Genomic DNA, 25478 nt, shown 5'->3' with positions numbered 1-25478 from the left:
TCTCACCTCAATCCCAAAACATTCCATCGCACACTGCCCTTGGCTCGCCTCGTGTCACTAGAATGTAAATGTTTACGATGGACTCCTCATTAACCAATTTTAACGAGTTCAATTTAAAAAAAAAATGTCTTAGATGTTTATTGGTTAAGAGCGAGACACTCAGTAAAATCTTAACTCTCCCATCTCCTTGCCAACCACATTGTAAAAAGTTCTTCCTGTGTTGTTTTTGACAATAGTGTGATAGTAATGTTTGAAGAGGAGATATGATTGATATCTAGGGAAGGATTAATCATTCTGATGTTTTGTATTGCAGTTGCTCAGAAGATCGTGGCCACTCGAAAGAAACAGCAGCTGTCCATCGGCCCGTGCAAATCGCTCCCCAACTCCCCGAGTCACTCGTCTATTTGCACTACACAGGTGTCTAACGTCCAGGTCAGCCAGGTCAGTGGGGCTTCTCGACATCAGGTAGCTCCTCACTTTTTGTAAAAGAATTAGAAAATACCCAACAGGCTTTTGATCAATCAAATATTTTTGAGGACGCTCATTTCTGTTTTTAGCCCCCAAAATAGGTTGGGCAACAGTTGTCAGACATATAACAAAAGATTTTTTTTTTTTAATGGTTTTACTCAATAATTGGTCTATTCCTGATACTAAAGGTAATGTCAAAATATTAACAGAACAGAGAACACATTAAAAAATAAGACGTTTCATTTTGGTACGCCTGTTTATACTGCATTTTGAGTTCATCCTTAATCTTGCCCCAAAAGCCCACTATCATTACCAAAGGTCCAATATGCATGGCATGAACACTATTAGCAAAATATTGTCAATTGACTTAAAATGGTTTCCCTTCCTGAATGTTTTATTGTTTCAGACAAGCAATGGCGGTGGCAGTTTGAGCGACTACTCGTCATCAGTGCCGTCCACGCCGAGCACCAGCCAGAAGGAGCTGCGCATCGACGTTCCTCAGAGCACCAATACACCCACGCCCGTCCGCAAGCAATCCAAGCGTCGCTCCAACCTCTTCACTGTCAGTTTTTGTCAATGTTTGCTCGCCGTTTCTTAGTGACATCATTGTGAAATGATCATTCGAATCTCTCCCACAGTCAAGGAAGACCAGCGAGACAGACAAGGATAAGAAAGGTCTGGAGGCTCGAGCCGACAGCATCGGCAGCGGGCGAGCCATTCCCATCAAACAGGTAAGACTTCCTGTCTGCTCGCTCTTCATTAAGAGTGAAATCACATACTTGACATCAATTAGATCACCAGGCTCTCTTGGGTCCTCCGAGTAGATCATTAGGAGACTTGTGCCTCCCCTCCCTCTGTTCCCCCACTTGATCGCCCACTTTACGCCATTGCGTTGCACTTCAAGCTGCTTCCTTTGCATTCGTCCTCTCATCTGCAGCCCAGCGCTTTGGCAGCCACGCTCGCGTTTTCAAGGTATAAAGGGCCGAGAGGAAGGGGAGGGCGAGCGACACGCTGTGATGGTGAGGCGAGCCTCGAAATTGCCTCTTAATTTGCGGCCAACGTGTCGCAGCGGCGGCGGGCTCTCCTCCCGACAAGCATATCAGGCAATTAGCGAGCGCTAATCATGACCCTCGTGTCGGCGCCGTAGCCTCGTTTGTAATCTCTTAATGAACAAATTGCATCTCTGATTAGGGGCCGTCTCACCGGGAGAGAAAGCAGACGAGAGTGAGACGCCGCAGTAGAGCCAGCATTAATTGCCTCAGGTTTGGCGTTCTAATCGTGTATTTCAAAACTGTAATGTAAATTCATCTCAGTGGCTGGAGTCAGGATTTTGGTGGCGTTAATTTGCTCCTAGAGCAGTTTGAGTGCCAGAAAGACTTGACTTGTTTTGGAGGGGTGTCTTCATTATGTGAAGATGATAGTTGAGCTCTCTCCAAGTGTGCAACAAAATTTCTCACTGGTCATCTGTGTCACATAGAAACGAAAGTGCTCTCTTTATGTTATGATCCTCGCATCCTGTTGCGTGTTCACCAGTAAGGTCAAACGACGAGGTTAGATTTTAAACCCTCCTGGGAGCTGTCAGTCACAAAGATTAGAGGGGAAATCAGTTGGTGCTAGAGTGTTTATTGGGGTTTTAACTCCAAAGAACTCACCTGAGTGCCATTTTGTGGCCACTCCTGAGCTCATTAGAGCGACTCTTGGCCACTCGAGGTGATGCCGGTTCAACCCGCCTCTTTTTAAAGTAGAACATTTTTGTGAGGAGCACACTCATTAAAATTACTCATTGCCAATGGTTAGGTCGCAGTAACAAGAACAGTGTAACCTGATTGGTCCTGTTATACATGGTGCCAATGCATGTTGGTTGATAATTGTTCTTGTTTTTTCACACGATCATGGTTGTCCTCAACCAAAGTGTGCTCATATTTTCAAAATACGTTGAAACATATCCTGACTCTTTTTAGTACTTTTTATTGCTGTTTTTCTTTCTAATGCTGGACAAAATATTTATGTGTAGCCAAGTGATGAAACATTCTTCCGATACGAGTTTCTGCAGACGTAATGGTGAGTGAAATGTCCCGTTGAATAATAAACCTTGGAACCACTCTTTTTTTGTTTCTGGAATGCAACGGATGCATCCAGCTTTGTTTACTCCTCCACATCTGCTCCACGCCGCTAATTAGTCGCTAATTGGCGCAGAGAAAGCCAATGGCTCACTCAAGTCTTTGTCAGGGAGTTTGAGTGAAGAGTTGTATGCTGTAGTCATAGACACAATTTCAGATGACAAAAAAATCATTTGATATTAAATGTTTTATTAATGTGTCAAGACTGATTAAGATTGTATGTCACACATACTAGCAGTAATAAGAATGATAGGTACAGTACAATACAATACGGAAATGGTAGGTTAACAAAACCAATACACTTTAATGTAATTCACGTAACATGCTAACTTAAAGAATATCATATGTAAATAACTATGACTTCAATTAGCGAGCGGGCTCGACACTTTCCCCACAAATTTACATTGCAGAAGTAACGTTAACCCTCAAGTGAAATTGTCATTCTGGTTAACATGATTACCTGAAATCATAATGACAGGAGCAGATTGCGGCATGATGAAGAAAGTATACCAGTGTCAGTCTATGTTAAGTTGCATGCATGCGTGCAATAATGGATGAATATGAATGATGCCTGATGAAGGAAATGCTGACAGTGAGAGAGGGGGCTGTAGATGTAGTCAGTGCCCCTCAGAATTTTCTACTGAGCCAAAAGTAGATTACTGACATTGCATAGTAACTAGAGCTGGGAATCTTTGGGCACCTAACGATTCGATTACGATTCAGAGGCTCCGATTCGATTATAAAACGATTATTGATGCACTCCCCTCCTTTTTTTAAAAAAATGTTTTGTACATTAGTTCCAAAATTGTTCAAAAATCCTCCCAGGCAAAACAAAACTACTATTTCAGTATCAAGTTAACATATAACAGTAAATAAAAAACTCCAGTCCCCATTCTGTATCAGCAGCTTTAACAGGGTACCCGCGGGTTATTAAAAGTATTAACTCTTTCACTCCCAGCCATTTTCACCAGAGCAAGTCCCTTCGCTTCCGGCCGTTTTTTTTTTCTGGATTTTGACTGATTTTGCAAGGCCAACAGAAAATTATGTTCTATTTCTATATAAACTTGGAAACCACCAAAAGAAAGATTAGACTGTATTCTTTCAGCAGAAAAAAAAGTAAGTTCGTATCTTTTTCCATTCTTTAGAAATCAGCATTAGAAAATAGCTTAGTTTGAGCAATTTTCCAATTTCTGATGAAAAAACGGAGAAAATGAGCTTTTTGTAAACGCATACATTTCAAACATAACTTTGACTTTAACAAAGCTATTTTTTGCATTAGTTACATTCCAAACATCTGAATGTTTTCATTTTACAAAATACCATGAACAACCAGACAAATAGAGCTTTAGATAGCAAAGTAACAATTTATTCACACACGACTACTGAGAGATGACGGTTTGTCGCCACGTCAGCTGTGTAAACTTTTCCCTCATCGTTGTCTGTCTCACAAAGATGGATTATTTTTGCATTTCTGCGGGGTCTGCTTGGCGAGCCGCTCCACGGGGGGTTTCACTCGTTTTGCATGGTCGTCCAGCGCCTGGCGTCCCAGGCGTCCTCTCGTTGTTTTGTCCGGTTAGAGCGCCGCCTGGGCTCAAGCCGCCAGCGCTCTGACAATGCTGCCCGGCCGTTCACTGCTGTTGAATCGGGTTGCCTAGTCTTCCAAAATGCGCTACTGCCCTCCAGTGGCCAGTTTTATTGCTTTAAAATTGGTTTGGAGCGTTGTTCTTTGTTTCTCGGATACAGCGGAAGCTATATATGCTTCTTATGAAAAAAAAACACAAAAGACGTATAAATACGTTTGCGGGACAGTTCAGCATTTAAAAATACAACGTATTTATACGTTTCTGGGAGCAAATGAGTTAAAAAAGCATTGAATTTAGTTTTCCATTATTAAAGGTATTAAAAGTATTAAATTAGCTGTTGTAAGTCTGGAATTTTTTCACCGTGGTCCTAATTTTCAAGAACATATCAGTGCAACCTAAATTATTTCCGTGACTTTTTTTTTTTTTTTTTTTAAATCCATAACGAAGATGACGCATAGAATTTTTAGGATGCACTGCACTACAAATCGAAATGCAACTCGTGCGTGCCAAACCACCACAACCGGCAAAACGGAGAATCCTTCCACCTCTGCATCGTGAATGCGTCCGTTTGTCGGTGGAACGAAAACCCTGCAGGCAGAAGTATTGTGGATTCTGAACACCAAAACAGACCACCATTCATATACTTCAAATGAGTCCATTGGTGATCTGTTTCGGATATTACGTAATTTTTGGTCGGCATCGGCTGTCACAATGTTGGTCATATTGCATTTTGTTCCAGAGGGAGCGTTCCCGATGTCTTAACTATAACGAATTTTCAGTTGGCAGAAAAAAAACGCACATTTTCTTAATGTTTAAATAGTCTACATATTCTTATGACCATTATAAATGCATTTACACAATGAAATAACGCTGGAAAAGTTTGTTAAACATAATGTTGCTCAAATCGTGTTTTTTTTTTCCAGAGGGAGCATTCCCGACTTCGTAACTGCAGCCAATTTAAGCTCATCAAGACTTTAAGATAGAGGTAAAATCGGGCCTAAAAAGTCCAGCCCGACCCAAACTGGTCCACGGGTAAAGCCCGACCCGCGTTTTGTGTGATAACATTTGTGATGATGTCTGCATAAAAGCCTGTCTTTTATAACGAATTCTCAGTTGGCAGAAAAAAAACGCATATTTTCTTAATGTTTAAATAGACTACATATTTTTATGATCATTATAAATTTATTTACACAACGAAATAACGCTGGAAAAGTTTGTTAAATATAGATTAACAAATGCGGTTTTGCGGACTCGCAGAGGGGAAGATTAAAAAGGGCGTATAGGCACGCTCTGGCTCTGCAATGACCATACAGTGCCTTCTTTTTTTTTTTATGCAAATTATTTATTTTATAACAAGTATTCCTTAGTTTATCATTCATACATCGTTAATATATAGTTATTTCAAAAAGTTAGCGAGAAAGAACCTTGGCCCGGCCCGACGTAATAATTGAGATTTTAATTTTGGTCATGTTTTCAGTTTAATTTAGCTGTTTCCAGCTTGCTATGTTTATAATAGCGATGTTTGTTTACCGCTTTTCTTCTTACTGTGAAGAGGGAGGAAGTTACATCGGCCGCCGCTATGATATTTAAGTCATCAGCCATCTGCTGTGAGCGGGGAATTTAACGCCTGCTTTCACGCACACTGCTTCCCATGTCAGTCGACACGGGAAATTGTTTTCACACACAACTGCTGCACGGTTAAGTCCTGCGATATTCCCGTTGTTTTGGAGTATGTGATAGGGGCTCAAGTTACATCCAGATACTTTAGGTTGCAATTTATGGGTCATGCGAAGGCAGTGGACCTGCTTAAACATTTCGGTTTGCCTTTCGAATGAATGTGAATTTCGCCGTTTTAACTCGAGAGTTAGCCATGTTCACTGGGGTCTTGGCAGGTGCACTAGCGGCTAGCCTGTTACAGAAGATGGCTAGTCTGAGTCCTGTCCTCCTCCTCTTTTTGTCCATAATTATTGTGTGCGTGTGTGTGTTTAAAAAAATTCTGACAGACTTTATAAGGTTACTTTAAATGTGTTTTAATTGTATCTTCAACATATGTGCATTCTTTTGTCAAACACACTTAGTAATTGAGGTTAAATTTGATGTTCAGTGCTTTATTTATTTAATATGATTCAATATGATCTAAATAATGGGTGCGAGAAAAGTATTAATTTTCAGTTGAAATGGCATTAAAAAAGGTCGTAAGTCTTGGATTTCGATTTATCAATCCTGGGGGGACCCTGTTTAAACAACATTCAATTAATTTAATGTTGTGAATCAACTGTTACATTTGTTAAAATTACTCCCGTTATTCCATAATTTCCCTTCTGTCTACTTTTGTCAAAGTTTTAAAACTATTTCATCATTTAAAGATAGATTCAAGACAAGATTCTGCCGATTTAGGAGTATTTTAGATAAAAAGTTAATTAGGTACGCTACAACAGAGCCTTCTAGAGAGGTCTACTGCTGTAAGATGGCGGCTGTTTACTTACGCCGGAAAGTCTGTCATTCGCATCGCTGTTCAATAATACATGTTTTAACACCGACGTCGTCTGTCATTTTGCATATAGTTCTACATATATATGATATCTACTGTAGCCGTATGTTTGTAGCAACTAGCAACTGGGCGTTGTTTGTAGCGGTTGTCGGCCGCAGTCAGGTATGATTGTTTTTTTATCTAGCGGCATGAGTTGAACATGGTATTTACTCTCGGTCCGTTCTTCATTGCGTCCCAAAGACCGCGCTGACTGTGTTTTACTTCCGCTTTACCTGGTATAATTCAATAATCGGAATTTGGATATTTTGAATCGTTCTCGAATCTTCCACGACCGAATCGCGAATAATCTAAGAATCGGAAATTTTGCACGGCTCTAATAGTAACAATGTTTATTCCGAAGGAGCTTGAATTTAAATTAGGTTTACAAGAAGTGTATTTGCTGTATTCAATACGAGGCTGACAAGTTTTCAATACCTATGAAAATTTTCACAAAACCCTTGTAAAACATGTAAACAATTTAAACAATACAGGATACAAAGTCGATTTTCATTTAATTAAGTATAAATGTAAATCATGTGTAATTCTCAAAAATACCACCATGATAAGTGGAGGCTCATTTGATGCTCACATTCATCATGTGCATGGCCAGGGCGATAACTCGAAGTTTATGAATTGATTAAATAATTTATTTATTTTAATTGTGACTAATTCAAAAAGTCATTTATTTCATTTCGAAAAAGACTTTAATCAGGACAACAATTACTTTTGTTCAACGTTTGAATTAAAAAATAGTAATACTAATAATTTTTTTAAAATTGTTTTGAGATTTCGCTCTCTTTTGGTGAAGACTGAATCGAAAAAACTGAAATTCTTTGGATGCATTGCCCAGCCCTATCATCGACTATACACTACATTTGTTGAAAGTACATTGGATATAAGTGAAAGGCAAAAAGTGTTCTTTTTCATTTGTGCCATCCTTACCACAACAAACCTGTCGCTTCACAAATATAGTGCAAAAACAATAATTATTCTACTATACAAACGAGTAAGAACAACGTTTTCATTGTAATTTGAATTTGTGTACATTTTGATGTGATTACAATGATTGACTATTACTTTATTTTTTGGACTACAAGTATAAGTCGCCCCCTGAGTATAAGTAGCACCAGCCAAAAAAGATGCACAGTGAATAGTGAGGGGGAAAAAAACATGTATAAATCGCACTGAGGTATAAGTTGACATTTTTGGGGCAATTTTAGCGATGCTGTGGGGCTGTTTCCCTTCCAAAGGCACTGGGAACCTTGTTAGGGTGCATGGCATCATGAATGCTTTGAAATACCAGGACATTTTAAATCAAAATCTGTTGCCCTCTGCCTAAAAGATGAAGATGGGTCATCACTGGGTCTTTCAGCAAGACAATGACCCTAAACATATGGCCAAATCTACACAGAAATGGTTCACCAGACACAAAATCAAGCTCCTCCCATGGCCATCTCAGTCCCCAGTCCTCAACCCCATTGAAAACCTGTGGGGTGAGCTGAAGAGGAGAGTACAGAGGTGAGGACCCAGGTCTCTTGGATGATTTAGAGAGATTCTGCAAAGAGGAATGGCTGAAGAGCCCTCTTTCTGTCTTTTCCCAACTTGTGAAACATTATAGGAGAAGATTAGGTGCTGTTTTGTTGGCAAAAGGGGGTTGTACAAAGTATTAACACCAGGGGTGCTAATAATTGTGACACACATTATTTAATGTCAAATAATTATTTCTTTATGTGGGATTTTTTTCCCCACTGAATAAATGCACTTGTATTGAAGATTGGATTTTTCTCTTTTTTTCCCCATTAAGGTCCCATATTATTTAGAAAGAAAAAAAATATTAGAAGCTAAAAAACACATCTTTATTATAAATCCAATAATTATGGAGGGCACTGTATATCAGTTGAAACTCAATATTTTAGGCAAACAGGTTTTTTGTTAAGTAGTTCAAATGTAACATTTTAAGTTTACAATATTAACTTGATAAATGTGTTAGGAATCCTCAAAATAACAAGTTACTTAAGTGTATTGAACTATTTGAGTTATGACTTGAAGGCCCAGCCAAATTTTGGGGAAAAAAGTGGGAGTTATAGTCTGTAAAATAAGGTAAAAGTTAATCAAATAAATCTCATTGCCGCCACAGGCATAAATTGAATTTGCAAACCTTTGAACTTGGTTGACTCCGCCCACAGTTCCTGAGATAATAGTTTACTCGGTATACTTCCGGACATGGAGCAGAACTTCTTCCTGTAAGGAGGCGATTAGTGCTGTAATTGGCTCTCCCGGTTGTAGACGAGTGCGGGGCTGGCTGGTTTTGACAAGTATGCTCGTCCCCCCTCGGCGCCGGCTGCTTTGTCAGGAGTTAAATTGCATGGTTAATTCGGATGTTATTTACCCTGTAATTCATTAGTTTGGGCCGCCATTGGCGGCTTGCAGGCTGTAATTTCACGCTTGGCAATAAAAGATGTCTCATAATCTGCTTCATTTAGCAGCCAAAGAATTTAATGAAATTAACTGTGGCCCTAATTAAGACGGTGAATATTAAAGACCTGCTATCAAGGCTTTAACGAGGGTGACACTATCCGCGTTTCGCCCGATACGAAAAATATCATTTCCCTGTGAAAGGTTGTCACTGCTCGGAGCCATTTTGGCCGTGATGACATTTTTGTCACGCACACTCACCCCTGCAAATGAGATTTTGCAGGGGGCGTCGCTCCCATTTTAGTCGGAGGAATAATTAAAACATGGCACACAGGCGTCAATCAAAGAACATACTCATTACGCCTCATCTCCAGTTTTTGTTTGCCATGGGCTGTCTCATGATGACCGTCTTTGGCCGGAGGCTCTTCATGTTTTATGTCTGTCAATCCACTAAAACTAACTAACTGCTGAAGTAAGCTTTTGGGTTTGTCATTCATTGCCTGGCTCGCCAATTCCTTGGGAGGGAAGTGACCCTTACATTCAACTTTATTTTAACTTCAGAATGTTTTTTTAAGCATCAACACCTTTCCAATATCGGACAACTTTTGTCAACGTTTGATCCAATGAAGCATTTTACTGATCACCTATCAGCTGCCGTAACCATTTGGCCACACCGCCTGCAATCTCGATGCAGCCACACACACTGTCTGGAAGCATGATGGATGAGCTGCGATGGCCGGCGCGATAGAGGAGGCAGCGTCCAGTTTCCCTCCCACCCACTGTCACCACCCCAATCTGCTGTCTAAGGGTGACACCTCCAATTTAGCTTCCCGCTCTTGTGGGATTTCCATGAACAAAAGGGCTGTGGCCCCTCAGAGATCTAGCCGTTCTGTGGAAAGCGTGTCCTCCCCTGTCTCATAGATTGAGCGCCCCTGTATCACGTCTAGGATCACACTCGGGAGGGTCCATTGTGTGAAGAACACAGGGGTGATGGAGGGATTAAATGCTCGATTAGTTTATAGCAGACCACGAAAGTTCCTTTGCTGCTTCACAAAGTAGAGGCTTGGTAAGAGCTGTCCTTGATTTAAAAAAACAACAACAAAACCTTCCAGTAGAACAAATTATGGAAACTGCGACTGGTTGTAGGAGAGATGCTAAGTAGTCAGCGAAACAAACTTAATATATTTAATGAATAGCAATATGTCATATTGAAAAAGAAAAAGGTTGATTTTTTAAAATTCTTTTAAATAAACAGGAGATGACGAGATACGATTCAGGAGCAAAAAGAAACAATGATCACCTATGCTAAATAAATTTAACCCCTGGGTGTTATTTGTCCATTTTTTGGCTTTTTTCGTTTTTTTCTGTGTTTAAAAGGAAAAAAAGCATATGAAAAAATACACTAGGGAGCTGATATTTCCTGCAGGATACTAAATCATGTAGAAGTTCGAAATGGCACCATCCGGCAATTTCTAACTTATTGCAAACAGGCTGGGAAGATTTGCACTAAACTCTTGTTATTTTGCCATTTTTTGGCTCATTGACTCCCATTATAAATCATGATTTTTAATATGCTGTAAACCTGATGTTTTATCATGCATTTTCCGTGATTATTGATGCAATCGCTTCTTTGGCGAGTCAAAAACATGCAGATAAAAATTTTTTTGTGTTGACACCCAGAAGTCACTAGATGGAGCCATAGGCCAATACATGAATTTTCTTGCGAAGCTAGCTTCAGATCGGTCAAAAATTAATGCAATAAAGACGGTTGGCTTTACAAAAAAAATGGTGTCAATGTTGTCTGAGCTCACTTTCAGTCTATTTGGGCATGCGTATTTGCAATTTTGCACGTTTGCACAAGACAATAAAAAGGTACTTCCCGGAAATGCAAAAAAAACCAAAACAAAAAACCACGTGTTTATTGTTGTCGTTTGAATTTCAACTTTTATTGGTTGGGTGTTTGAATTTCTTTACTCTCATTGGTTCTGGGCATTTTGGGAGTCTCTGTTCTCGCGAGGATCACCATTTTGCATTTCTTCCAACACAACTTATGATCGATGGCGGCGAGAAGTATTTCACCGCAGGACACGATTCGAATGGTGTTAGAAAATCCTGATTCCGACGACGACGACCTTTGTTCGGACGCTTCTTTGGAGAGCCCAGAAGACATTGAACAAATTCTTCCGGACTTTCGATGCCGGAGGAGGACGGCTTTGATGACGAGGATTAGGAAATAGTTGACAACAAAACGAGATGAAAGCGGGGAGCAGAAGGCGGGGGCACGGACATGACCACGTTGAGGCGCATGACGAAAATGACGGCGATCGAGGTAATGACGAGAGTGAGTAAGCAAATGTTTTGCATATCAAGGTTTGTCTTGTAAAAGCTGATCAAAGATCAAAGCTGTTATTGTTGCGTGCGCTTGTGCTTTGCAGGCCTGAGGCACATACTCCTGCCGCCGGCGCGCACTCAGGTGGCCAATGTGTGTTTTTTCACATGCCGGACATTTCGTCATGCAGCGCGTTTGTGCTGTTCACGGAGATCTACCCTCGTTTGTGCTGTTCACGGAGATCTACCCTGAGTGGAACGTGAAGAAAAGCTACAAGCGCCGACTATTTCTTGAGGAACTTGGCAAGGCTCTAATTCGGCCAGAAGTCCTAAAACGGGAACCACCGCCTTCTGCTGAAGGCTTGGTTGAGCAGCGAGCTGGACCCCCGTCCAAGCGCAAACAATGTGGCCTTTGCACAAAGCCACTTCGGGCTTCGAACATAATAATAAATAATAATACATTTTATTTATAACGCACTTTACATTTGAACAACAAATCTCAAAGTGCACATCATGAATTGTGTATGTTGTTATTATGTTAACTGTTATATTGTATGTATGTTTTGTAAAATTGTTAACATAAATTCTATCATCAAATCAGTTATTGTCACGTTGTCACAGTCTTGTTCTAAAACAAAAAATCTATTGTTACGACTTTTACTTATCCAATGATGTAATTATGTAATATAAAATATTTTAGTTTGATTTATATATAGCCTATATAGCATAGTTAGTTTTACTATTAGGATAATGCTGCTATTATTGTCCATAGGGGGCCAAAACAAAAAAACTATATGTTTAGATAGGTCTGATGCCACTGAACATTTTGAGTGGCTGAAAGTGAAAAAAGATTCAGAAATGACTTAGTTATCACACTTCAAAGGAAAAGCCATTTTTTGGACAAAATCACAAGAGTTTAGTGTAAATGAGAAAACTGCAAATGTGTAAAAACTGGGCATGCATAAAAAAATCGGTTGTTATGACTTAACGACTTATTCAAGCCTCTAACTATGTGATATGGAATATTCAAATTAGACTTTTGTTTTTTATATATATACAGCATAGTTAGTTTTGCTATTTGGATAATGCTGCTATTATTGTCCATAGGGGGCATTGAAAAATAAAAAAAATAAAAAACTATATATGTGTAGATAGGTCTGATGCCACTGAAGATTTTGAGTGGTTGAAAGTGAAAAAATATTCAGAAATGACTTAGTTATCACACTTCAAAGGAAAAGCCATTTTTTGGACAAAATCACAAGAGTTTAGTGTAAATGAGAAAACTGCAAATGTGTAAAAACTGGGCATGCATAAAAAAATCGGTTGTTATGACTTAACGACTTATTCAAGCCTCTAACTATGTGATATGGAATATTCAAATTAGACTTTTGTTTTTTATATATATACAGCATAGTTAGTTTTGCTATTTGGATAATGCTGCTATTATTGTCCATAGGGGGCATTGAAAAATAAAAAAAATAAAAAACTATATATGTGTAGATAGGTCTGATGCCACTGAAGATTTTGAGTGGTTGAAAGTGAAAAAATATTCAGAAATGACTTAGTTATCACACTTCAAAGGAAAAGCCATTTTTTGGACAAAATCACAAGAGTTTAGTGTAAATGAGAAAACTGCAAATGTGTAAAAACTGGGCATGCATAAAAAAATCGGTTGTTATGACTTAACGACTTATTCAAGCCTCTAACTATGTGATATGGAATATTCAAATTAGACTTTTGTTTTTTATATATATACAGCATAGTTAGTTTTGCTATTTGGATAATGCTGCTATTATTGTCCATAGGGGGCATTGAAAAATAAAAAAAATAAAAAACTATATATGTGTAGATAGGTCTGATGCCACTGAAGATTTTGAGTGGTTGAAAGTGAAAAAATATTCAGAAATGACTTAGTTATCACACTTCAAAGGAAAAGCCATTTTTTGGACAAAATCACAAGAGTTTAGTGTAAATGACAAAACTGCAAATGTGTAAAAACTGGGCATGCATAAAAAAATCGGTTGTTATGACTTAACGACTTATTCAAGCCTCTAACTATGTGATATGGAATATTCAAATTAGACTTTTGTTTTTTATATATATACAGCATAGTTAGTTTTGCTATTCGGATAATGCTGCTATTATTGTCCATAGGGGGCATTGAAAAATAAAAAAAATAAAAAACTATATATGTGTAGATAGGTCTGATGCCACTGAAGATTTTGAGTGGTTGAAAGTGAAAAAATATTCAGAAATGACTTAGTTATCACACTTCAAAGGAAAAGCCATTTTTTGGACTAAATCACAAGAGTTTAGTGTAAATGAGAAAACTGCAAATGTGTAAAAACTGGGCATGCATAAAAAAATCGGTTGTTATGACTTAACGACTTATTCAAGCCTCTAACTATGTGATATGGAATATTCAAATTAGACTTTTGTTTTTTATATATATACAGCATAGTTAGTTTTGCTATTCGGATAATGCTGCTATTATTGTCCATAGGGGGCATTGAAAAATTAAAAAAAATAAAAAACTTTATATGTGTAGATAGGTCTGACGCCACTGAACATTTTGAGTGGCTGAAAGTGAAAAAATATTCAGAAATGACTTAGTTATCACACTTCAAAGGAAAAGCCATTTTTTGGACAAAATCACAAGAATTTAGTCAAGATAAAATAACGCCCAAGGGTTAATAATGAATAAACAATTAAAAGCAGGCTGGCCTGGACCTCAAGTGTATCATGATGCCCTCGAGAAGATTCAGTGCCCGACCTTCCAAATCATTAGAGGTGGGAATCTTTGGGCACCTAACGATTCGATTACGATTCAGAGGCTACGATTCGATTATAAATCGATTATTGATGACACCCACCCACCCCACCCTGCTATTAGCTGCTTTTAATGTTTTGTACATTAGTTACAAAAACTGTTTAAAGAAAAGAAAAAAAAGCCTCACAAGGCTTAAAAAAATGAATTAATAAACATTCAATTAATTTAATGTTGTTAATCGACCGTTAAAGTTGTTAAAATTGCTCCTGTTATTCCATAATTTCCCTTTTGTCTGCTTTCGACATGTGAACGTTTTAATACTATTTTAAAGATAGATTCAAGTCAATATTTTACCGATTTAGGAGTATTTTAGATAAAAAGTTAATTAGGTTCGCTTGGAAGGTTCGCTACAACAGCCTTGCAGGGAAGTCTACTGCTTTAAGATGGCGGCCGTTTTATAACGCCCGCATCTAGCTTTTTGTACATATGCTGCTAATGCCACCGAGTCTATTTTGCATCTAGTCCTATATAAATATGATATCTACCGTACCATTATGTGGACATACTTTGTAGCAGCTGTCTGCAGCAGTCAGGTATGTTGTTGTTGTTGTTTTTTTTTTTATCTCGCGGCATCAGTTGAGCTAGAGCCGTGAGTTGAGCATTGGCATTACCCGAGGGGCCGGGTAATGACAAGCATGATGTTTAGCTACTCTCGCTCCATTCCTCATTGCGTCCCAAAGACCGCACGGCGGACTGAGTGTGTTTTACTTCCGCTTTACTTGACATATTTCAATAATCAGAATTTGGATGTTTGTGAATTGTTCTCGAATCTTCCACGGCCGAATCGCGAATAATCTAAGAATCGGAAATTTTGCACACCTCTACGAATCATACACTTTTTTTTATCATTCCAAATGCGTACAAGTTAACCCTGTAAGGGGACCTGTGTGGCTATCACCATAGTGGAAATTCACTATACCGCTGCACCCGGGTCACCATAACGTTATCTGTATATGATGACCTTGCTACCGAAAAGAAGCTGAGATCTCCCATTAATATCTTATCCAAATAGTAAGACACTTAGTGAATAAGACAAACATTATGGAAATGAATATACAGTGGTACCTCGACATACGATTACTTCGACACGCGATCTTTTCGACATCCAACGTAAAATTAGACTCGCCATTTGTTTCTACATCCGACGACATGCTCGAAATACGACAACATGGCAGCACCGCAGACGAATGCACGGCGGATTTCCTTGAGTGATAAATCAACACGGGTTTCAGAAAAGGTTGGTACAGGTAGTGAAGCAAGGAAAAAATTGACGCTTACCTTCTAAATGAAGATGCAAATTATAGAAAAATATGAGCGTGGGGTGGGCACCCGTTAAATGGCTCAACAATACATCTCCACGGTCCTCCTCCGACCATCACCGGTCTTTATAAATTAAGCTGACAATCCTTATTGTGGTAACATCTCCAAAGAAATCGCCAGCTTTGCCACTTTTTTATCATTTATTTCAATCACAACTTATTCAACACAAAACGCCCACTGTCTGCCGCAATTGACGGAATTCTCAAGAAAACATAGAAAGTGAAAGTGAAACGTTCAGCTCACCGCTCTCTGTCTCTGCCACGTCAGCCCCGCGGTGCGTTCAGGTACAGCAAAAAACGTCCGCCACATTAGAACCATATTCGTTACATTAATAAAGGAATTATTATTTTTATTTTTATTAGATTATTCCGATTTTGATTTGTGATTTATTAGTTTTGCTAAGTGTAATTGACATTTGTAATAGTACCAGCAGTATTTATTAAGTATTTAGCTTAGGTTTTTGGGCTGTGGAACGAATTAATGGAATTATAATGTACTCCTATGGGAAAATCCTGCTTGATATACGACCATTTCGACTTACAAACAAGGTCCTGGAACAGATTAACTTCGTATGTAGAGGTACCACTGTACCATGTTAAATGAACAAATATATGGGAATAAATAAATATATCGAAAATATATAGGTTGCGTTCGAATTTGAATAACATAACACTCTTGTCCTTTCAATTCAGGATTAGAGAGGTTTTTTTTTGTTTTTGTTTTTTTTTTTTACTGAACAATACATGTCTTAGTACAATTCATAATATTAAACATTAAAGCAACCTGTTATTTTATATTTTTTGTTGTATCTGTTCTCTTTGGCGGGATATAGGTAAAATTACTGTATATCGTCCTTCTCTGTAGTTGTGACGTGCGATGACAGTAAATGCTTATTCTACTGGTGTTTTAGGAAACTCAATCTGGCACCCTAACTTAACAATGAGAGTGTGTTTGCCCTATTATAGTTCAATAACACTCTGAGTTTTCTATAAGGTTCAGACTTTTGGAGAATACCGTAGACTGCATAGACCCAATGCACCCTCTCATACAACCCTGAAGTACTAGTAAAGTCAATACAATGCAAGAATTTTTTCATTTTTCATTGTTTAAAAAAGCTGCACAATAAATATCCTACTATTATTTATGAATTCATAACATAAAACGTTAAAGCAACCCGTTTTTTCTATATTTTGTTGCAGTATCTGTTCTCTTTGGTGAGCTTTATGTAGATTGTCTGTCTGCCATTACATTTCAATAACGCTCTGCGTTTTCTATAAGGTTCAGAGTTTTGCAGAATACCATAGACTGCATATTCCAAATGCACCCTCTTATTTTGGTACGAAAGTACACTTGAACAACCCTGAAGTACCAGTAAAGTTAATACAACGTAAGAAATTTTCACAACACCATGTGTACTCCTGTATCCTCTCTCAATTTTTTTAACCCTATATTGCCAAACGTATCACATTTGATACACCTAAAATTTCATGATTTTGAGACTAATTCAGAATTTTGAATCTGCAGGTTCCATGAAAAAAACAAACAGGATTTAGCAAGGGTTATAGATATCTGAGCGCTTATTACACATATTCATTTTGACTTTTCTTTTTACAAATTTGAAAAGGTTTCATTAGGACCTTATTTTTCAAATTTTGGGATTATCTGATGATTGCTTCATATTGCTGGCATTAGAGGGTTAAAGCATGCTCTACATCAGTGGTCCCCAACCTTTTTTGTACCACGGACCAATGTAATGTATGTAATGTCTATTTTTTTCATTGACCGGCAATGTGTGGCAGAAAATTACAGTAAATATTAGAGTTGTGCAAAATTTCCGATTCATAGATTATTCGCGATTCGGCCGTGGAAGATTCGAGAACATTCAAATACCGATTACTGAAATATATCAAGTAAAGCGGAACTAAAACAATCAGCGCGGTCTTCGGGACGCAATGAGGAACGGACCGAATTGGCGTCCCGAGAGTTAGTTCAGTGCGTTCGCTTTTGTTGCTTCGTTTGCTAGCTTTTAGCCACATATTACGCAGAATGGACTTGGTTGTAGCCTTCTCTTCAGGCTCAGCAAGTGGCATTTTCCCTGAAAAAAGCTGTCCAAAGACGTCGCCGCCCGCAACTAACAGCAGCTAACATTACTGTTTACATTGACGTCGCCGCCCGCAACTAACAGCAGCTAACATTACTGTTTACATTGACTGACGCCACTGCTATAGGTGTGCAAACCCCCCAGTAATGGCAGCCAACCACTAGATGGCGACGTGCACAAATTTACTCGGATTAGTCAATAGAGTAGAAAGGTATATTGATGTGTCAAGAGGCACAGGTCAGGTTGAGGTCGTTAACAAATTGTCTATTATTTCCTCTGTGGTTCTGTAGCAAATGCGCCACGGACCAGTACCCGTCCCAAAGTCCGGTGCTTGGGGATCACTTCTCTACATGATAAATTACAGTACAGATAAAACTCTTTGTCTAACAACAATAGTTTGTTAAACCGTTGCACTGCTATGTCAGGTTTGAATGTTTTTAACTAGACTTTGGTATTGCAAAGTCTTACACCAAACCTTCATGTCTGGAACACAGCACAGGCCTATTAAACATCTTTGTCTGACATGTGACTGCTGAATGACCCCCAGGTACGAACCTGATGTGTCATCTAATGAATGACCTCATCTTTCTGCTTCCCGTCAACAAGCGACCTTTTCTAAGCGTTCCTTCTTTTCAGTCTATATTCACAATCCAGCTTTCCCTACCTGAGTTTAACTGTGACGCTTGCCAGTGCCTTGGGACATTTTTGGGCGGTTAACAAATGACATCATCTCCTCATCAACCTGGCCTCCCCACAGCTATCGACCTTTTCCTAAGCACTAGGCCACAATACTTCACGGGGCGGGGAAGTGCCAAGTGAGTATATCTGAGGACGTATTTATTTCCTTACACGATGACCTTGTGTGCCGTCATGACAGCCATCCGCTCCTGAAGGCGAAGACACTGTGTGTCACCCAGCCTGCAGACGCACATAACTAAACATATTAGCCATCAGCGTTCAGTTAGCCCCAACCCTATGCGAGGTGATCGCATGTCACAGATGACTCAAATTATTGTGCGAATGTCTCCTGCCCCAAAAAGTCTTTTTAGACAGACTGCCGTGAGAAATGTTATCACTGAAGGTCCCATCCTAAGTCATCGCATTTTCGGACACTTTGCGGTTTGGATTAATATCAGGTGTCTGTGTACTGAATTCTATTTAGGCAGTAACCTTTCTTTGCCTTGTCAGGTGTTTCAACCCAAAAGTTTTTTTTTTTTTAATGGAGCAGTGTAACGGCTTATTGCTGCAGTGTAATTTTTTTGTTGACACTTGTTTGAATTTTATCAGGATTTAATGATCACAAAGGATGTACTAGAAAATAGATGGACTGCATGTCCCAGACTTGGCACAACAATCTGGTACATCTAACAAACAGTGCATTAATTAGTAAACTCCACTGCAGTGCATATGTATTGGCTTTAAAGTGCTGGCTTATCTCTCCAGTTCTAATTGTTATCCAGATAAAAAATATTAATTTAATTATATTGGCTTAGTGTTAATAAAGCATCAGCTGTCCAATTGCTAGCACTTTTGTTTTATTTGAGTGAATTGAGCTCACCACGCAGAACCCTCAGATGTTTACATTCTCCTTACATTTTATTTTCGATTAGTGGAACTACAGTTCTTTATCATATTTTTATTATCTTTTTATTATTATTTATGTTTTACAAATTTTATTATGAAATCATCACATCATCTGCACCTCAAGGTCATTTTTCGGCCATTACCACTTAACCCTCTTACTCGAGGAAGGCCTACTATCAAGTCCTAGCTGTGTCCAGTAACCAAATATACGATATCAATATTTTTTTTGGACACACATTTTTTAAAAACTATTACTAATTTTAAAGAAAGGGTGATTAAAATTATATAAACATGGAATTTTTAAATTAAATACCAATCCATTAATTATTTACAGGTAGAAGTTTTATTTAGGTTAATTTTCAACTGTAGTCCCTTGGCAGAAGCAGTTTTGTACAGTAAGCTGATAAAATCCAAATACAAAAACATGGATACAACATCCCAGAACAGTGATTAGGTTAACATGGACATACTTTCTTTAATTCGAATAGCCTTCGGAATAAAATTATGATTGGACGCACTGTTTTCATGGACATTTAGGCATCACACTTTCAGCTGGAACAAATTATTTTGTCACGTGCAGATTAACCAAATAATAAAGGAAGTAGTAGAAGAAGAAGCCGTAGCGACTTCAATGTCAGAACATCACGCTGTTAATTGCTACTTTATATCATAGACTGTACTATCAGTTGACGGGACACAGGACTCGGTGCCGATCCGTAGGGGGCTTATTTTGAAAAACTTAAAACTCAAATATTTTTAAGACCAAAGCCACTAGCGACCTAAAACCAAAATGGGCATCTCCCTTAGGCATATATGAGTCTTCACGAGGAGCTGCATCAAAAAATTCAAAGGTTTTCCCCCAATAAAATCACGATTAAATATGTTTTTATATACAGTACAGGCCAAAAGTTTGGAGATAACTTCTCATTCGTGCGTTTTCTTTGTTTTCAGGAGTATTTATATTGAAAATTCTCACTGAAGGTAATAAAACTATGAATAAACATATGTGGAATTACAGTATGTACTTGGGAAATGTATGTACAAAAAAGGTGAAATACCAAAAAACATGTTTAATATTCTAGTATCTTCAAAGTAGCCACCCTTTCCTCTAATTACTTTTTTTGCACACTCTTGCCATTCTTTTGATGAGTTTCAAGAGGGAGTCACCTAATATGGTTTTTGACTTCACATGTATGCTTTTTTAGGGTTAATTTGTGGAATTTATTGCATTATCAATGGTGTTGGGACCTTCATTTGTGTTGCGTTGAATGAGGTGTGTCCAAACTTTTGCCCTGTACTGTAAGTATAACAAAACTGATGGTGAAGTCTATGTTTAGATGTTAGCATTATTTTGCGTATTCATTCCATTTTTCTACAGTCAGATCTTCCAACAGTTGTTTTGCTTTTAATATGTCCAGTAGGGGTGCACGATATCCATCTTTTGAAACCGATATCGATAACTTCCTCCTCCTCAAAGCCGATATCGATAACCAATAATAAATATATAATTTTTAAATGTATATTCACCTGAGTTTTTGAAAACCTGCTGCTAGAGGAGAGGAGACTGTTGTGGCCTTGGCCCATGAAACAACTTTCTTAACCTGCCAATTATAGGACAGCAAGCCTATCAATAACCAAAAGGCCTCTCAGTAACTTACTTATAACTAACACTGTAAAATGCAAACATTATATAGTAAGATGCATCTCTGATTCCTCATTATCAAAAAATATGGTACAAAAATGATTAATGGCTTGCCTTATTATAATTCATATAAACGGCAGTGACTGAACGCATTTTCAATAAAGCATGAGGTTTCTTCTCTGCAGAGCACAAAATCCTTGTCCAGCCACTGCGCTGTCATATCAAGCAAGCTGACAGGGCTAGCATTACACGTCCATATGTCCGTGATGAAACTTACGTGCCGTGCGTGGTTGCCGATTGAAGTATGGAAGCGTTTGGCAATCTCATCATACTTTGCCGGTAAACATTCGGCTTGGAATGATGAACTTGGGCTCCAAGTGACGTAGTAGCCGCCTGAATCCTATGTCTTCGACGAGGAAAAATGGTTGGTTGTCTAGTGCCATCATTTCTGTGATCATGTTTGTGATCGCTATAGCCCTTGGTCATCTTTGTGAAACTCTTCAAGGGCCTCGTTAAAGGGTACAACCCCGGCTTTTTTAGCTGGCGTAACAATTGAATGGGCAGCTCATACTCTTTTAAAATACCATCGAGGCTTTTTAAGATGTGTTGTAGCTTGACACGTTTTTCCCCTCCTTGTGGATCTTCGGCTTTGCAGTTGTTACAAATTGCGAGTGAGGCGTTTTCCCCTGACAACTTGAAAAAAAAAAAAAAAAACACTACCGACGTACTAGCCAGCCGTGCTACACACTGCCGTCACTTGAGCGTTACGTCACATAAAGGTAGCGCTTGATTTGTGGCACAACTCCCTTTTCTTAAACCACACACGGATACATTGTACAGTACACGCATACAACAAACGCACACATCCGAATCCACCGACACCGTGCCAAAAATATTTTACTGTATATTATCGGCCCTATTAATAATGTTATTGTATTTATTATGATGACGTCATAATTCCTATTATCGGACCGATATTTATAATTATCGTGTACCTATAATTTCCAGCAACGTGTTCGTCTTAAGATATAGACCAGTTTAGTTTTGATCTCACCGTCTTCCGGTCACTTTGCTTCAACTAGCTTCCTGCAATAACAGAAACACAAATACTGACTCCACATACATCCGACAGTTCATTTTAGAATTTGGGAATAAATATTTTCGTTTGTTGTCAAGGACAAGAGAGTTAAGATAATTATTTAGGTAAGTCTAAATGATACAGACTACAAATAAACATATCAGGAGGAAAAACAACATCCATCTATTTAATTCTGGAGTGGTATAGATTCAGCCAGAGCACAATTTACGATAATGAGTTTTGCAGACAACCAAAACATGGCAACTGACATGTGTAGAAATTTCATTTGACTCTTTCCACGTGATTTGAATCTATCTTTGCTGAATTGGGTTTTGTGTGATTTGTGTTGTCCTTCGTCATCTAATCGAGCTGAATTTGACCCCCCAAAAAAGTGATTTGGTGCTATTCATAAGATTGTAGCTTCAGACCGCTTGGAAATGTTTTTTAATGGATGGCAACGCTGGTATATGGCAATGTAGTATTTCTGCTATTAGTTGACTGCCAATTACCTGAAATGTTCGGTCACCTCAGGCTTCCTGCTCTTTCGCTCAACCACTGGTCCTCTTATTTCAATTCAGTTCTTTCCCTCAAACAGTGGTTGTCTTAATCAAAGCTGAGCGTTGAGAGCAGCGGCGAGTGTGCTTCAGCCCATCTCAGCCAGCGGCCTCTTCTCTCACTCGTCTCCTCCTTCTTGGGTGTTGCCACCGCATGCCCCCTCCCTTTACGGCTGGACTCTATTAATATCCTGTGTCGGCGTGTTAATGTTGTTGAGGTCCAGTGGAGTGACACGCGTGGCAGCGCGGCTTTAATTGCTAATCAGTGGACAGTTTTATCCGCTGCCGCCGCCTCCCATTACCCCCCGTCACTCCTCCCCTCGCCATGCCTTTCTCCCCGCCATCTACACGACCTTCGTGCTCTCTCACCTAATGAATGGAGCACAAATGAAGTGTGGGCGGCGGTCGCTCGGCCTCGCTGCTCAGTCAGCCGCGGCTGATGTGCGTAGGAGCGGCGAGCAGAGAAGCAGCGACGTTAACAAGCCTGAAGAGGGAAAAAGTCAGACAATTAAATGACGCTGGCAAATGTCGTAAGCTCGTTAAGGCACTCGTGTACGCTGAGACAGACAATTGCGTGATTATGGCACTAAACGCACTCAGACTCGTTAGTGGATTTTTGAGAGATAGAAGCACTGTCTTGTCTGAACAACACGAGACTGTCGCAAACATGACCAACCTATTGGATGTACTGTACTCTTTGGATACATTTTACAGTACTCACCAAGATTTTTTAATCCTTATTTCAATTCAGAAATACTGTGATGAACGTTAATGGGTTTTGAATTTCCATATTGATATAAATTGTTTACCTCAGGTAAATTTTAATGTTGCATAGAATTTTTTGCTACCCAATACGATTAGGATATGGAGCTGTGCAGTATCGGACGATTCTGTAGTGATACCACACTGTTTGAAACATTCATTCATCTTCTGTACCACTTATTCTCACAGTGGTTGCGGGGGTGCTGGAACCTATCCCAGCTAACTATGGGTAGCCGAAACTGGTTGCCAGGAAATTACAATGCAAAATGAGACAAACAACCATTCACGCTCTCACTCATACCTGGGGACAATTTCGGAGAGTTCAATCAGCGTACTATGCATGTTTTTGGGATGTGGGAGGAAACCAGATTACCCAGAGAAATCCCACGTAAGCAAGGGGAGAACATGAAAAGATCTTGATCTCGGAATGACAAGAAAGACGTGCTAACCACTCATCCACCGTCCCACCTTCAAACAAATATACATTAAAGAAAAAAGTTAAATTAAATTTTTATACGTTTTGCGTTAATTACTCACCTGAAGAGGGAAGGCTGCTCTTATCGAACTCATCTGTAAAACAATCTCTTGATCGCTTAGCCTCTCTTGAACCTCTCACCTCTACTTTCAGGTCAACTTGGAGTAGCGTCACTAACGTCCAGTGTTGTTAATAACGGCTTTAGAATATAACAGCATTATTTTCCACAGTAGTGAGTAATCTAATTAATTACAGTTATTATCTTGGCAACGCCGTTACCGTTACTGAGGCGGGAAAGGCGTGCGTTACTATATTGGTTGACTGACGCGAGAAAAGTCTGAGAAACTCACGGAGACGAGAGAGCAGAGCAGGAGTGGGGAGGGGGCAAGGGTGAGTGACGCTGTTGCAAACGCGATGCTACTATGCTAGGTGGCTCCAATAATACCTGACTGTAGCCGAGAGCTTACAAACTACGCCCACATGATGCTTTGGTAAATATCACACATATACAGAACTAGATGCAAATGACAGACACGGCTTCATTAGCAACATGTATAATAAAGAACTAGATGCGTTAGTAAACAGCCGCCATCTTAAAGTAGTAGACTTCTCAGGAAGGCTCTGTTGTAGAGAACCTTCCTAGCGAACCTAAGTAACTTTTTATCTAAAATGTTACTAAATTGGCAAAATCTTGACCTGAATCTATCTTTAAATAATGAAATAGTTTTAAAACTTTCACATGTCAGAAGTGGACAGCAGAGAACTAATGCAATAACGGGAGCAATTTTAACAACTTTAACGGTTGATTCACAACATTAAATGACTTCCACACATAGCAAAGGTTACTATCTAGTTATCGCAATATCCCTGTGTCTAGTTAAGTTTAGGGTAAAGAATTGGGCTAGGGCCAATTGTCCCAATAAACCCTTCAAACTTCCACATTGTGTGATCTGTTTTTTTGTTTATTTTTTTGGGAGGAAAAAAAAAACATGAAAATTATCACCAGTTACTTTTCCAAGTAACTAATTACTCTTGCATTCAGGGTTACTAACACAATTACTTTTTGGGAGAAGTAATTTGTAACTGTAATTAATTACTTTTTTAAGGTAAGATTAACAACACTGCTAACTTCACATATGTTTACATCAAAACAAACCGGTGATAAATAGGCAACAAAATCAGGCACCAGAATGTTGGTTTTTATATGTTCTGGTTACTACCCATGACATGGAAACGGTACCCAATTAGCACTGCATTTCAGTACCCAAACACTGACTGCCTTATGTCTTTGTCTTCTTCTTCTCTTGTGGTTTTATGGCAGTTGGAAACAAAATCTCAAAGATTACATATGGTGTCAGCTAATGTTGTACCGGTACAGAGTATCGAAAGGTGCCCATGTAACGGGTAGTAACTAGACCGAATAAAAATGAAAGTTCTGCTGCCTGATTTTAGTGCCATTTTTCCACTTAATTGTTTTGTTGTAAAATTATGTGATGTCTGTGAAACTAGTCCTACTTGTTCTGATAGTAGAGGTGAGATGATCAAGTGAGGCAAACCAATCAAGAGTTTGCCTTGTAGATGAGGACGATGAAAGTTTATTATTGCAAACCACAAATAAAATGTATATTTTTTTCAGACGACGCGTTATCGGTTCAGTACTGGCATCGGCTAATACTACAAAACTCTGT

At 38.9% G+C, this 25478-nt stretch overlaps 1 protein-coding gene and 1 long non-coding RNA gene across 5 annotated transcripts in view; both read left to right on the top strand.

Annotated features, from left to right (window-relative positions):
• The window catches only part of agap1 (ArfGAP with GTPase domain, ankyrin repeat and PH domain 1), a 128434-nt gene that overhangs the window by 50461 nt on the left and 52495 nt on the right, over window positions 1-25478 (top strand). For all 4 annotated transcript variants that reach the window (XM_057856244.1, XM_057856235.1, XM_057856226.1 and 1 more), the window contains 3 exons: window positions 314-441; window positions 875-1030; window positions 1107-1199. In XM_057856244.1, the coding sequence (XP_057712227.1) occupies window positions 314-441; window positions 875-1030; window positions 1107-1199 (377 nt within the window). The remainder of the gene's footprint in view (window positions 1-313; window positions 442-874; window positions 1031-1106; window positions 1200-25478) is intronic.
• LOC130929215 (uncharacterized) lies at window positions 1247-12044 on the top strand. Its single transcript, XR_009066843.1, has 2 exons — window positions 1247-11445; window positions 11552-12044. It is a non-coding gene; the product is annotated as an uncharacterized LOC130929215 (long non-coding RNA).

Source organism: Corythoichthys intestinalis, chromosome 2, assembly GCF_030265065.1.
Source record: "Corythoichthys intestinalis isolate RoL2023-P3 chromosome 2, ASM3026506v1, whole genome shotgun sequence".
Classification (NCBI taxonomy): Eukaryota; Metazoa; Chordata; class Actinopteri; order Syngnathiformes; family Syngnathidae; genus Corythoichthys; species Corythoichthys intestinalis.
Note: the sequence above shows the minus strand (reverse complement) of the source record. Positions and strands in the feature narration are given on the sequence as shown.